This window comes from Spermophilus citellus, assembly GCF_964194105.1.
Source record: "Spermophilus citellus genome assembly, chromosome: 13".
NCBI classification, from domain to species: Eukaryota; Metazoa; Chordata; class Mammalia; order Rodentia; family Sciuridae; genus Spermophilus; species Spermophilus citellus.
Window position 1 is genome coordinate 4,551,036 of NC_138193.1, and position 16,025 is coordinate 4,567,060.

The following is a 16,025-nucleotide window of genomic DNA, read 5'->3' on the forward strand; positions in this document are numbered from 1 at the left end:
GAGAGATGATGGTATTTAGGAAAAGCTTCCTGGTGGGGGGGGGGGAATTCATACCCTCAAAATTTATTTGGTTTAACCCCAAATTTATAGCTTCCTTTTCAATCTTACCATGTCAAAAGGATGGGACAAGTATTACTCTCTCATCCGATGTTTGCAAAATGAATACACGTATGTGGGAATGTAATATATCCTTTGCCCAACAAACTCCACTTTGGGGTATTCCCAGCTTCCTTAAGAATGCTACCCTTCATGAAGTCAAAATCCATCAAGTCATTTCACTCTTGGCCCTCCTAAGTGCCTGTACCCCAGTTTTCTCATTTTAAACTGGAGAATGGATTTTATTATCCCTGAGTTTCCATCTAGTTCTAACATTTCTCAGATATTATTTACTCAATCTGAATTGAAACCTCTGAGAGTTACCTTTCTTGCTAGGAAGAGAATAACACTAGGGCCAAATGGGCCCTTTGACTTTGTGCCATTTGTTCTGGGTATGAAATTCCCAAGATTCCTGCAAAAAAGTTTTCATATCTGCCTTTTTCACCTATAAGAATGTGAAGATTTGAATAAACCAGGCAGAAAGTGTCATCAAAGTTAATAAGTTTGATTTTAAAGTATGTTTTGAAAAGCATTCTTCTTTTCCATCCACCAATAGGCGGACCCTGAACTACACCCCTTTAGGCTATGTGACATTTCCTAACATTTGTGAGAGAACCCAGGAGACTGCCGAGGCCGTGCAGGGCTGATGGCTCAGGAAGGTTCAAGTCTGGTTCTCGCCTTTTGGGGGAGGCCATGGCCAAGTTCTTATGCTCTTCTTCTTGGCTTCCTGTTCATAGCAAGGAGAGCCCTGGACCACCAGTTCTTTGAAGTCCTGTCTGGACTGACCCACATGGATTTGAATCAAGGAAGTAGGAGGTGTTGGTAGAGAGGACCAAAATTGGTTCTGTGCATGGTGTGGTCTGTAGAGGACCTGGGGGTCTATGAACAAGCTCCAGAGGCAGCTGCAGGTCAGGCTCACCGTTCATGGAGGGGACACGTGTGGGTCAGAGGAGCAAGCCAAAGCACCTTCAGGCCCCGTAGAAGGTAGATGAGATAGTTGTTTTATATGGATGTAATTTAGTGACGTAGTCCACTATCAATCGGAATAGAAACTACTCAGACAAATTCCACAAACTGGAAGAAAAAATTAAAAAAAATTAACACCTATCACCTGGCAATGAAAAAGTCATGTAAGAATGAAATAAAAGAGAAAGAAAAAAGAAGAAACCAGGGGCTGGGGTTGTGGCTCAGTGGTAGAGTGCTCACCATGCATGAGGCACTGGGTTTGATCCTCAGCACCGCATAAATGTAAAGTAAAGATATTGTGTCCACCTAAAACTAATAAAAATAAAAATAAACCTTAAAAAAAAAAAACAAGAAGAAACCATAGACTTAGCCTTAATCTTCCCTAGATCCCAGAATGATTCCTTGGAGGTGGGATTGGGGACCAATTGCGATGCTGGTTTAAAGATCTGCTTTTACCTTTAATGGGACCATGGTTGAGTCGAAAAACACATAGCACTTTAAAACCACTTCTCAGCTGGAAATACGTAATTTTTAAAAAGTCACAAAAAATAGGGAAACTTACCCAGAGTTTCCTTGGCCACTTCCCCATCTGGTGATCATGCACCAGGGCCTGGGGCGCTGCTCTGAGGAGGAAAAAGGTGTGTCCACCATCACCCAGCGGGAGCCAGTGACACAGCTTGGTTAGGAAATCCCAGTGTGCAGGAGGGTATAAATCCCTGCCTGGACAGCTGTGCTTCCACTGAAGGTGAAAGTCTGGCCTGGCAGCCGTCCCCAGGCAAGAAGCAACAAAGGGCAAGAATGCAGAGCTGCAGGTAAGAGGCTTTGGAGAGCAGGAGGGAGAGGAGGAGGAGAGGAGGAGAGGAGAGAGGGAAACCTGGGAGTCAGAACCCCAGAGTCTGCTTCTGGTACCACCTCAGGCAACTCTTCTGATTTCTCCTGACCTCAGGTAACTCATCTGGGTGACCTTCCTCATTGGTGACCTTCTTCACCTGTGTGAAGGTGACCTTGAGTGTTCCTTGATGTTTCTGGGCTTCAGTTTTTCTTCCATAAAAGGGGCTGGATCAGAGGTTTTCTAAGGACCTTCCTCAATTCCTCTGGAATGCCACAGGAGGAAAACGGACTGACCTATGCCCAGTGTGGAGGCTTTCTCCCCTGGAAGGCTCTTGGGACTTTTCTAGTGTAGAATGCTTGATCTTTTAAGAGCATGTGACTTCTCTAATACCTTAGCTCTCAGGGCTAGCTGGTGCTCACGTTTGTCTGTGAGAGGAGATACAGTGGTGTGAATTGTGTGCCCCTGGGGCTAAGTGGACTGGATGTTCAAAGTCCAGCTTTGCCTTTTACTGGCTGTGTGATGTTAGGCAATTTACCCTCTCGGTGCCTCAGTTTCCCCATCCCAAAGTAGTGATCATACCGTCCATGAATCTGAGTAAGGCTAAAACCACTTGGAATAGTGCCTGGCCCAAATAAGGCGCCACAGACGTGTTTGTTTGTACTCTTTTTAAGTAAGAACCCCATCCCCTTTTGGAGGGCTTCCCTCTTCAACCCCCAGCCCCTCAGGATTCCTCAACCCCTACCCTCTGGCTTGGCCTCCTAGCATGGTGTGATCTTGGGCAAAGCTCTTCATCTCTGTTTTCTCTGGTGTCAGCTGAGGTGGTGGATTTAACCAGCTATTCCCGGGATGTCCCAGTGCTCCCTGTCTGCAGTGGAAGGCTCCAGGATTCCCTCTAGGTGCTCCATCCCACCTCTCACCAGACCCACCCTTTCCCTGCCCTGTTTTTCCCTGCTTGGCCTCCCAGAGGTCCTGGGCTTGTTTTTCCCCAGCTCAGTGTGGTATTCCCACATGCACAAACAGAAGAGAGCTCCTCCCTTGAAGCCACAGTGAAAAGCATGTCCATTTTCTTTGTATTCTTCTGTGGCTCTCCTAAGAATTAAGAAGGAAGCCTGGCTTAGGGATGGTGGGGCTGTGGGGATGTAGTGTCAGTTGATCTGGAAGCTTCTCCACTCCTGGCACAACCTCCAACTGAGGGACAAGTAGAGCCAGGTGATCCAAACACCCACAGAGCCCAATCCCTCCTCTCTGTATCCCAGGATAGCAGAGTGGGTTTCGAGTGACAACGCGGTCCAAGTAGTATGAGAAGTGCAGATTCAGGTGGCCCTTTTATGTTACTACCAATTTCTTTCCACCTGGGGACACTTCATCTGGGCAGTACCTTTGGCTGGGGTTCTCAGACTAAAGTCTGCATCAGAGTCGCCGGCAGGTTCATTACGGCACAGATTGCTGGGCTCACTTACAATTTCTAATTAGTGGATATGGGTGAGGTCTGAGGACTTGCATTTTAATAAGTTCCCAGGTGACTCTGGAGTTGCGGGTCTAGGGAGCACACTTTGAGAACCACTTCTTGAGGAGATAGGTTTCATGTCCAGTGGAAGCCTGTCAGGGAGTTATTTTGAGACAAGGGTTTTTGAGATCAATGTTTCTCCCATCACCTGGGAGTCTTGTTAATATGCTATTCCTTAGGTCTCAAATGGGCCCTGAGAATCTATATTTCTCACGATTGCTATTCATTTTGCTGGCCCATGGACTACACTCTGAGTAACCAGGCTTTAGATAATTTTGAGAGACTGTTCCTATTTGGGAGCAATGAATAAGTGAATGTAAATATTTGGGTGGATCTTAAATTTCCTAGAACTAATATTCATCAGAAGGCTTTCTTATATGTGTGTGATAGGTAAAATTCTAGGATGACTCGAACTTCCACTGATTCATGCCCTCAGTGAGGCTAGGATATGTGACTAGATGGAAGAGCACACCCATGGATTAGGTGACCATATATGGTAAGGGCAAAAGGATTTTACAGATGACATTTAGGTTCCCAGTCAGTTGACGTGAGGATCATCAAAAGAAAGAGCATGCTCAGTGGCCTGACCTAAGCAGTGAGACTCTTTGTAGGAGGGGTAGGGGCCAGGGCCAAGGGACCAGAGATGTTGGAAGCAGCGACAGATCTTCTGTGAGCCTTGAAGAAACAAACTGTCCTGTGGTGGAGAGGATCATGGGGGTAGGAGAGCAGGTGGCCTCTGGGGCCTGAGCATGGCCCCTGGTGGGCAGAGATCAAGTGAAGGGAGACCCGAGTCCTCCAATCACAACCACTGTGTGGGCGGGGAACAGGGACCTAAGCTTAGGGAAGGAGCAGAGTTCACGCTTGACTTCAGTTTTGTGGGATTCTGTGCAGAGACTCTGGGTAAACTCAGCCCAGACATCTGATTTATAGCAAATAGGTTAAGTTGGCTGTGCAATCATACCATGTCCTTTGAGGATACTTCTCTTTGAGTGGCATGCATCCAATTTACACTGCAGGGGTAACATGGAACAGATCAACCCAGGACACTACCGTATTATTTCCTGTTCATGCTATGTCGTCATTGTTGGTCAACTGTGTCAGACCATGACGGCTCCACATAGCCACTCGAGGGCACGGGCCGCTTTGCAAACAGTACTTGCGCAGTCCACTTGCAGGAATCATACTGTTTTGATATGAGTGCTGGAAGGGGTGGGGATTATTCCTATTTAACCAGAGGAGGGACAGACAGGAGTCCACGGGTGGATCAGTAGATGGAAGCAGACCTCAGCCTGTCAGGAGGGCATGACCATGTTACCAGGGCAGCATTGATAGAGGAGGGCTCAGCCATCACCGTGGCAGGAGCAGAGAGGGCTGGAGGGTTGAACACCAGCAGAAAAATGAGTGAGTCTGGAAGTGGCACGATTCCTCCCAGTGCTGTGTCGCGCCTAACGCCAAAGGCATAGAGGCGAACTCTTTGAGTGCCCCAAAGTCAAAAAGAGCCAAGTGTTTTTGACATTGCCTGTGCTGTAGCTACCCTATCCTGCTGTTGAGGCAGGTGGGTTGGAGTGGCGGGGCAGGACACAGGGTTTCAGAATGTCACCTTCCTGGAGCTGTTGTTGCCAATGGCAGCGAGCTGGTGGAGCCTGGGGAAGCGGAGAGAAGCCAGAAGGGTGAAGTGTGGGTGGGAAGGGACACGGACACTTACCCACAGCCCCAGCGAAGAGCCAAAGGGTTCCTGGGGGGAGCTTCTGGAGCCTGTGGAAAACCCAGAGAGTTTTGGGCTGTCTTTGGACCAAGGACTGGGTTTTCTTGTGGCAAGGGATTTTCCCACACAGAATGCATGAAAAACTTCTTGGTATTTTTAGGCATTTGTTGTTGTTGACTTTTACTTTTCCCATCGATATTCTGGATTCAAGGGTCAGGATGGCTGCTGCCCTCGGTGACCCTCAGAGGACAGGCCATGTTAGGGAAACACATTTTCCAGTGAGTGGGAGATAATTTTTCAAAGCATAAAAAGAAAAAAAAAAACCCACATCTTTTCTGAGAACTTCACAATCTTGGAAGGAAATATTTCTAAAGTAGATGGAGCCTGGAGAAAATTTATTCTTATGACAAATCATTGTCCCCAAAGGTTACCTGGACTCACTCTTCCAGTGGGACTCTCACGGGGCTCCTGAGGCCCCTTCCTACCCAGGAAGAGGAATTCAAGCTCCCACTGGGTGTTATCTACCCACTTCCCCAATGCCACGCTGCCTCTCTTGGATTTATCCAGTTTCTTTTGGGTAGATGCTCAGACTTCCATGGTCTCACCTGGCCCTTTCTTCTAGCGAGGAGGATGTCTAGAATAGGGGGCGCAGTGTTCCTAGAGAATGGTCCTCTAGGAACACTGCTTCCTCTATTCTATCCACAGGGTGGCTGGTACACACCTGCTGATCTGGGGCTCTTCCTGGCTTCCCCAGAGATGTCCCTACATCTTCCTGGTTATGAGGTGATTCTACTACTGGGAACCATGAGTGGAATCATCTGCGATCTGGTGCTCAGGTGTGTCAGAGCCAGTCTGTGACCAGCTGGTCTTCTCTGTGTCTCTCACTGGCTCCACAGGTCCTCGGCATCTTGGCTGTGGTCTTGCTTCTCTCCTCCCAATGTCCAGGTGTGTCTAGATATTTAGCAACCGCAGGACACCAGCGCCTATCAATCAGAACAGATGCTGCAGCATCTGTTGCTGGACTACACAGATCTCTGGGGAGCCTCGGGAAAGTAGAGGTAGCAGAGGGCAGAGAGCTCAGTGCCTTGACAGAGTGCTTCTTCACTAACTGCTACGGCGGTGCTTTCTAGGGTGGCCCCCCTCTTTCTGAATACCCTGCAGCCTATCTCTCGGGGACCTTGTGCTTCAGCAGGGTGGCCCATCTTAGCCCAGATCTCAGTTTACCTCCCTTTCTCCTCCAGATACATAGCAGAAAGTCTGGATCTCTCCACAGGGACATAGAACTGAGGGCAGTAGGAAAGGAACACTCACATCCCTTCTATCAACACGCCATATACCATTCTTTCCATTCTTCCTTAGTGCCCCCATCTTGGTCAGGGCTCCTAACCTTAACAAAGAGGGGTTCCTGCAGACACCCAATTTGGAAGTGGGGCAAAAGTTCCTCTGCGTTAAGCTTCACTCTTTTTCATCTTTATGTCTTTGCTTTCAGGATCTAAGTCCAGAATAAGAAATAGGAACCTCCTGCAACTTCACTGTTTTCACCCTGGATCCCAGAGGACCTTTTCTTCTACTTCTCCTTCCTAGCAGCAAGGAATATCTTCCCCATTTCCTTCCCTCCTTCCTGTGGAGGGCTTTGTTCTTCCTCTTTCCTGGGAAGAATAATGGTAGAATAATATAGGATAGGAATGTATTTTAATTCTATTGAGAGGTAATTAAAATGTTATTTTTTGTAAAAAGTGTTATATCCTGTCCCATTCTAGAGAAAGAGGGTTTTGAACACAATTTGAACTGTTCTTTATGATTCAGGGAAGTCATTAGGAACCTTGGCTGTTTTGTACCCATAGCTCAACCAAAGCCCCTATACGTGGCCTCCCTAAAAGGTGGTCTCCAAATGGACAGGTTCTGTGCGTGATGGCCAGCTCTCCAGAGAGTGAGCATCCCACGGGAAGCCAGTGGAAGCTGCCTGGATTTTTCTGACCTAGCTCCAGAGGTCACATAGTATCACTCGGCTGCATTCTGTTGATCACACATGGGATACAGGCCAGCCCGCATTCAATGGAGGTGAGCTGGCCTCCACCAATTGAGTGCAGAGATTGTGACATTACAGAAGACCACGTGGGATAGGAGATGTGGTTGTGGCCACCTGCGGAAAAGACAATCTACTGCCCTGAAAGACTAGCCACACTCATACCAGTAAAGGGAAAGAACATCTGGAGGAAGCCTTCAAAGATGGTTTTGTGAGTAAATACACATGCCCTGTGTCAGGATCCTATTGGTTCTGTCAGCTCCTTAGGTCTTTTTGTCTTTGTCTCTTCTGTCTGCGTGGAGTTTTAGATGGGCAAATTTTCTAGATGTTTAATTATTCAAATATTTGAGTTGTTTCCTATACTCAGATTACAAGAGGTTGAAAGCAGCATTTGGTCTAAAGATGTGCAACCAGCCCCTTTCCCATCACCCTCAGAGCATATCTAGCAGTGGTCCAACAGTGCTAGAACTCTAGTAGCCAGGAGAACGCCAAAGTCCTGAGTGTTGGCTCTGCCATATGCTGGCCATGGAACTTTCAGAAAAGTTCTGTGTCTGATTAAACCCCCTGATTTGATGCTTTTGAAATTGAAGCTATGCCCAGGACCACAGCCTAAGCTCCAATCCAGATTGTCTTAGAAATCTAGGGTTTTTGTGCCTGGGAGTGAGTTCTCATTAGCACAACCTTTATATTTTGGAGATGAAGAAATTGTGGCCCAGATTGTGTAAGTGATTCTGTGGTTGCCTAAGATCACATAGCCAGTAAGTGGTAAAGCCAGGATCCAGTTCCAATCTCCAGTTCCAGATGCGCAAGGGCTGTAACACTAAGATGTTGGTCTTTGAATTCATAGCAGGCCTTATTAATGTGTATGTGTGTGTTTCTGGGTGTGGTACTTAGGATTGTGTGTTTATATGTCGAATATTTATAAAATTTGGATTTATGCACTTGGAGTTATTTGGTTCCCTTAGGTAATGATGCACTCATTTCTAGTGTAGTAACACAATTCTAGTATAGTATAGTAACTGAACTGACTGTGACATTAGAAAGTTCTCAGGCTATGGGATGGACCCAAAGCAGGAAGGAGGCAGAGTACAGACAGTAGAGCCTCTGCCTTCTCACTCAGATCTGCCAGCAGTGTGCCCTTCATCAAGTCACCTCCCCAAGTACCTGAGTCTGCTTCTGTGAAATGTTGGTGAAAGCTACTATTGCTTCAGTACTTTTGCTTTGCCGCTCTGTGCTGAGGTCTTTATACATCAAGTCATCTAACCTGCCTGAGATGTCCTTTAGATTATGTCAATTTTACAGACGGAGGCAGGCTATAAAAGCTGCTCAGGGTCATCCTACTACATGGAGGGAAGGCAGGACGCACACTTGCTCTCTCCTGTATTTTCCATGGGCTCTTCTGTATGGCCTCTCTAGCACTCAGGGACTACTGGAGAGGGCAGACAAACTCCTGAGCTGCTCCCGATGGTAGAATCTGACTAATGAATGGAGTTTAGTGGGAGGCATTTCAGATACTTCCCCAGACGAGAAGTGGACATCTTGTAAGGGGATAGGCTTAGTTGCTATAGGGGACCCTGGGAAGACTGGGTGGGTAGGCTTTGATGTTTCTACAGAGCAGAGAGAGAAGGTATTGAGACTAAGGACTGCACAACGTGGGTTCACATCCCACTTTATCATGCTGCCAGCTCTGAAGCCTTGGGCAAGTGACTTTGATAGATCTATTTCTACTGTTCCATGTTTACAGTGGGGATGCTGCACTCGGCTAGACTCAGACCAGACTCACGAGTTTTATCCCCTGGGGTTGTACAGAGCTGCAAACTCCTCTTACACAACACCAGGTTGGGAGAAGTTGAGGCCTGGGGGGATTTGTTCTGTGGTTGCCCAGAGGCTTGTGGGCAAAGCTTCCTCATCAGCCATTTTGGAGCATGTTTTTTTTTTTTTTTTTTTTTTTTTTTTGAGCTAGAGGAGTGCTCTTGTGAGGGCCTGAGGCAGGAGGAAGGTGAAAGAAACCTTAGTTGATGGTCCTTCATGCTGGGGGTGATGAGTAACCCAAGCTTACTGGGAACGGAAACTGTGACTAGAGGAGTGGAATGAACAGGCACATGAGTCGGGTTGATTGATGGAGGTGGCTCTTCATCAGTGGTTCTTGGGACAGAAGTTGGCCAAGGTTTGGTGAGAAGGAGTATTTGCTGTCCAAAAAACAACACAAAACAAAGCAAGACAAGATAAAAAGCCACAGAGGGTGTGAAGCACTTGGTGGAGCTGTGTTTCAGCCTCTCCAGGCCTGCTTTTCCTGGACCAGGAGGGATCTTTCTAGGCCATGACTTCCAGGAAGTGATTCTCTCTCCCCAGTCTTCCCCAGGGAGCTGGAGAGCCTTGTCAAGGATTTGCCAGCTGTCACATCCAGGACGAGGAATTCCCTTCATCCTGGACAAAGTCCTGCCCAAACTAGCTGTTCTCTTCTACAGAACAAAAGTACGTTTTGGACAAACCATCAGGAGTTCCACTTTGAGCCAGTGTCTTTTCCAACCAAAGCTGCCTCGCACCTGGCCCTGTGTTTCTCTGCATTTGAACCCAGCAGATATTCCCTATCCTACATACCTTTAAAATTCTGTGGCTTCCTGAAAGCTTGTCTTAAGACTTTTTTTTTTCCTACATATTTTGGATTTGTAGGAAATTCCCAAGCTTACTTTTGATATAAATATTTATTTTCCATGGGTTTCCAATGGTTTTTATATGATGAAACATGTGTGGGTTTTTAGGAATTCATTTGATACACTGGAAGTGACTAAGTGATGGGAGGGAATGAGGTCTGATAGCTAGTTGACCTCATTAATATTCAACTCCTGCCATCTGTTTTGTTCTTTAAATGACTGTTCCACCTGACTCAGAGCTGGGACAGTTGCCTGAGACCTAAGAAAGAGAAGTTTAATCTTCTGGATGAATTCAGTCCTGGATATATTCAAATATAACATACAATAAAAATTTTACTTCTTTTAAGTGCTTGAGATTCATTCCCAGAGCTATCATATATCTGCTCATTCTTAATCTGTTAAAAAATGTATTCCTACACATATTCTGAAGTGTTCAGGAGTGAAGTTTGACTTTCAAGTGTTAGGTGAAAATATGTACATGTACACTTGTGTGTGCATGCGCCTGTGTATATACATGTATACAGACAGACACACACAGAGACAGAGAGAATGAGGATAAAACAAACTCAGCAAAATATTAACAATTAGCAACTAAGTGGAACAAATAAAAAAATTTCAAAAAAATATGGAAATTGGACAGGATACTTCAAAAATATTTTCAACTCTAGGATTTAAAAGAGCATATACAGTGGGCTGGGGCTATAGCTCCGTGGTAGAGCACTTACCTTGCATGTGTGAGGCACTGGGTTCGATTCTCAGCACTGCATGTAAATAAATAAAATAAAGGTCCATCAACAACTAAAAAAAACATTAAAAAATATTAACAGTAAATCTAGGTGAAATATATACTGGTGTTGGCCATCCCATTTTTTCAACTTTTCTATCTCTTGGTGACTTTTAAAAATGAAATTAAAAGGTGATGTAGGAACCAGAGGAGGGAAGACAGAAGGTAAAATGGAAATACTGGGGATTGAGATGGAGTAAATTATATCTCATGCATGTATGAATCTATCAAAATGAATGTATAGCTAGAATGTTCTAATAAAACAAAATAAAATGTAAAAAACCCCATGTGGTGTCAATATCTACATATGCTTAGGCTATGCATATTGTCCATGAACAGGAGTCTGGGGCCAGAAGTAGACAGTCAGGGATCAAAGGTGACTTAGTGTCTCGGGGGCCCCAGGATGGTTGTCATGGCCTCGGGCACAGCTGCATTATTAGCCCTTTCTCCTTCCTTCAACTTTCTACTCATTTTCCACTTTTTGTCATTTTCTTATGCCCAGTCTTCCTTTTCACGCTAACCTTCTGTTTTCTCAGAGTGAAGGCAGTGAAAGAAATGTGGTTATTTGACAAGGAAAAAAAAAAACAGGGTCATAGATTTAAAACTCAAATACTTGGATTGAACAGCCCTTAAAATTTATTTCTTCAGGTAAGAAGGTCAATTCAGATTCCAACAGGAGCATCAAGTTGTCTGTGATTTTAGAACGCATTTCGAGAAAGTAGGGCAGGAGAAGAGCCTTTTGCTGAAAATCTCTGCAAATTAATTCTGCCCCCTGCTCTGGGCCTGCCAAAGACTTACTGTTTCCCACACTGCAGCAATTTTGGTTCCAGCCTTTTTCTGAGGTTTTGATTATTGAAAACTGTTACTACTATGTGCTTGTGGCTTGTTTCTCTGAAGCCACTTCCTGCAGAATCACAGTACAGCGCCTCTTTTTGCCCCAGTTCAGGGAGAGAAACCAAAACAAACCCCCCATGGCTGGGGGTAAGGGTGCCGGAGGACAATATTTTAGGATCTCATTCCATTGGTGCAGGGTTCTAATTGAAGCATCTCCTCCTTATCTGACCAGTTCTGCGATTTGGAGAAGAGGGTTTACTTCAAACTCACTTTCATGACTTGTCCAAAGAAGAGACTGGAGTAGCTTTCTCTAAGGCTCTTCAGCTCCATAACTCTGTGAAGCTTAGGGAGTGACTGCCCCTGAGTGGACACAGCTGGACTTTCTGGTGTTAGGGCCATTTAAAACACATTCATAGACCTTTGCATAACCCCAGGCTAAGCCTGACCCAGATAGAACGTGAGCCTGGGGGTGGGGGTTGCTTTCATGGGAGGAGAGCCTGAGAAGGGACTCCTGAGTCAAAAGGACTTTTCAGTCAATGAGCAGGAACTCTTCTTGAAACAGCTGAGTGTCAGAAAGAGGGCCATGAGAATGTGGCACCTGGCAGGACACAGAAGGGCACCATCCCCGGGGTTCTTTCTACAAATGCAGAGTCAGACAGATGACATCCTGGGACTGGGTTTGGTTGCGTGAGCCAGAAAGCCTGGGCTTATAAGAGAAGCCCCTCCAGGGTGGTGAATGGCTTCACAAGGCACCGAGGACTCAAGTTCCCTTCTCGCTGTCCCATCACTTTCAGTTAGCCATCTGTACCTTATGGTCCAAGATGGTAGCCACAGTCCAGCCAACATATTCATACCGAGCTGGAAGAAAGGATGGTTAGTGGAAGGATGATTTCTGTTGTTGTTACTTTCTTTAATGGCACATAATAATGGTGCACATCTTTTTATTTATTTTTTTTAATATTTAATTTTTAGTTATAGTTGGATACAATACCTTTATTTTATTTATTTATTTTTATGTGGTGCTGAGGATCGCACCCAGGGCCTCGCATGGGCTTGGCAAGCACTCTACTGCTGAGCCACAACCCCAGCCCTATGGTGCATAATTTTGGGGTACAATGTGATGATTGGATACACGTATATTATATGGTGGACCAAATCAGGGTAATGAGCATATCGGTTGGTATATTTATCATTTCTTTGTGGTGAGAGCATTCAAAAACCTATATTCTAGCCATTTTGGAATGTACAATACATTTTTGTTAACTAGAGTCATACTATTGTGTACTTAGAACAATTGTACTTCTTCCTCCTAGCTCCTTGTACCTTCAGACCCCCATTGGCCAATTTTTCCCATCTTCTTTGACCCCTCACTCTGGTGGCCACTGTTCTACTCTCTACTTCTATGTGGGCATCATTTTTTTTAGATTCCAAGTATGTTTAAGGTCATGCAATTTTTGTCTCTGTGTTTGGCTTATTTCATTTAACATAATATCCTCCAGTTCTGCCTTTATTGTTGCAAATGACAGGATTTCACCCATTATTATGGCTGAACGATATTCCATGGTGTATGTATATATACATCACATAATCTTTATTCACCCATTGTTGGATATTTAGGTTGTTTCCAAATCTTGGCTATTGTCAATTATGCTGTAATATGCATGGGTGTGCGGATATCTCCTCAATATACTCATTTTATGTCCTTCGGATATATACCCAGTAGTTGGATTGGTGAAAGGAGACTTTTAAATCTCCTTTTAAGGAGATTTACGAGGAAGTTCACACATTTCCACATTTAACTGGCTAAATTATTATTTTTTTTTAAACTGGCCAAAATTTTGTAACGTGGCTACTCCTACTTGCAAGAGAGGAGGAAATGTGGTCTTTGCGTGGGTTGTTCATGGGCCCTGTTGAGGATATGGGGTTCTGTTAATGGGGAAGCAGGAGGACAGCTAGAAGGAGAGGAAACTGGCTGTATCTTCGACAGAAAGTCCATTTTTGAAGATCAAGGACTTTGGAATAACCAATCCTGAATTTAAACTACAAATCCTGCTTAGTAGCTTTAAGACCTTGCCTCTTAACCTCTTTGATCTCTTCTAATACATCATCATAGAACTGGCATGGTGCTCACCTCCTGGAGATAAAATGAAAGAATGGATTTCTAATATTTGTCCTAGTAGCTACTACACTCACCCTTGCCTTGGCATCTTTGACTTCATTCTCCTATTCAAATACACATTATTGGCTAGACACAGTGTGTTTAATTTCTACTTCTTTTCATCCTTACTAGAAAACTCATGGGTCTGGTAGGGGCCAGTACAGATGTGGACCTCATACCCTGATGTGTGTCCAAAGAGGACAAAGCAACTTGGCTGACATTTATGTGACTTTTGTGTTGGCAAGCTTGAGAATGGGGTTGCAGCTGATGTTGCAGGAAATATTTGTGCTTCAGAAACATGAGAAGGAGAGAACTGCGTGGAAGCAGGCAGAGCCCTGGGGAGACAGCTCCAGTTCAGACACAAAGCTAAAAAGGGAAAACCTCAGGTCCCAGGGCTCCTTGTTCTGAGAAAGAGGAGCTGAGATGGCATTTCTGAGCCCTTGGATACTGAAGGTTCCCTAATCCTGAGGGAGGGTTTCTAGAGCATCCTCAGTGCCAATCCTGCTGGTTAATGGAGAACCATCTGGGTTTACTGAGAGTCACTCACAAGGAAACGCAGGACTGTTGGTGGTTCAGACTTTGTGCTTTTTATGGATTCACTTACCCCTTCCACAATCTTTGGTAGACCTTCAATTATAAATATTCTGGAACTTTCTGGGTCTACTAGGTGGACCATGAGGGCTGTGAACAAGACCCAGCCTCTGCCCTCAGGATTGTCACCACCCCCAGAGAGCCAGGTAAGCAGCAGGCGTGGTGGATGGCATGGCTGCTCCCACCTCTTTACCCTTTTGGGGAACTATTTTCCCCACCCCACTGATGACAGGTTTGACCCTGTGACGTGCGGAGGCCAATGGAATGTGGGCAGACAAGAGCGAGGTGGTTCTGAGCATGGCCTGTGTGCTTTGGTCCATGTTTGTGTTTCTGCCATTCCTTCCTTGAGATCATCTCCCAGAAGTTCACGGGTCCAAGCAGGATGAGAGACACAAGGAGCAGACTTGGGCCTCTGCCTGTAACTTGGAGCCAAGCCTAAGCCAGCCTGGCCTAGGTTTACCAACCTCCACCTGACCCGCAGACTTGTGAGCAAAAGAAACGATCATTGTTTATCCCATTCCCTTGGGGATGAAGGGTGAAGCTGCATGGTTGTGGCAGTGGTTAGCTGGTGAAACCAACAACTGTGATATGGCGTGCGAAGGACCACATGGGTGTCTGATACGCCCATGTTGGGGAAGAAATGATTCATGAACTTGTGTAAAATGTTCACTTTTTGTACCTCATGTTGCTTTTATTTTAATTTTAATTTTTTTTGGGTATTGGGGATTAAATCCAGGGGTGCTTTACCATTGAGCCATATCTTCAGTCCTTTTTAGTTTTTATTTTGAGACAGGGCCTTGCTAAGTTGCTGAGACTGATCTCAAACTTGCACTTCTCATGCCTCAGCCTCCCCATTAAAAGCATGTGCCACCATACCTGGCCTCAGGTTGTTTTTAAATATATGTTACAATGATTTAGAAAATAAAGAGTTAATCCATAGGGCATATAGCAGCTTTTCTATATCCATGGGGAATTGACTCAAGGATCCCCAGGATACCAAAATCTGAGGATGCTCACGTCTCTTATATAATATGGCTTATTATTTGTTTATAACCTGCACACACACACACACACACACACACACACACCCTCCTGTATACTTTAAATGATCTCCTAGTACCGAATACAATGGAAATACTATGCAATAATTCTATACTGTCTTTTCCAGGGAATAACGACAATAAAAACTCTGTGCATGCTCACTAGAGATGCTGAGACAGTATAAGGCCTGATTTCACAAGCACACTCTTTAAGGAAAAGAAGGTTTTTCTCAAGAGAACTCCATTTACACCACCTGCTTCCTTCAAAGCTTATGAAAAGCCATTGCTGCAGCCTTGATGTGAGCCTACTGCATGGCTCTGCCTGCCCGGGGGCGTGACAGTGAGCGCCTCAGACTAAAACACCTTCCTTCTTGCTTCCTCTGGGAGCCAGGCCTGTAGCTCTATCCTGGGTGCTGCTTCTCTTATGATTGAACATGAACCCCAGCAAAGTCTCAGTGGGGTGGAACTATTTGCCTTTTCTTGATTTTTGTCTCAAATTGAGCAAAAGAAACCAAGGCTGAGCTGGTAACATTAAGGGCTGGACGACAAATTGGTAACATCACTGGCAACTCTGGTCTCCCCTTAGACAGTCCTCTAGGGACCACCAACGTGGCAGTAGGTGCAGACCTGCTCACAGCTGATCGGCAGGGCTTCCTGGTCCCATGACTTGGAGGTTTTGCCCCGGCTGGACCCAATTGTGCAGCTCTCCCCATCTGAGCAAGGCTTTGTCCCTGCCCGCTGGGTCCCTCTGTAGTCTTCCTGTTTCTGTTGAGCAGTCTGTGGGCTTAGTTGTGCTTTGCAGTGTGTATTGCACAGTACAGGCCTGTGGGGA

At 45.5% G+C, this 16,025-nt stretch overlaps 1 protein-coding gene across 1 annotated transcript in view; it reads left to right on the forward strand.

Moving 5' to 3' along the window:
- Positions 1-1,752: 1,752 nt before the first annotated feature.
- IL1R2 (interleukin 1 receptor type 2) overlaps positions 1,753-16,025 on the forward strand; it is a 35,825-nt gene continuing 21,552 nt past the window's right edge. The window contains exon 1 of the mRNA XM_081265389.1: positions 1,753-1,874. Coding sequence (XP_081121515.1) covers positions 1,861-1,874 — 14 coding nt within the window. The 5' untranslated portion in view covers positions 1,753-1,860. The remainder of the gene's footprint in view (positions 1,875-16,025) is intronic.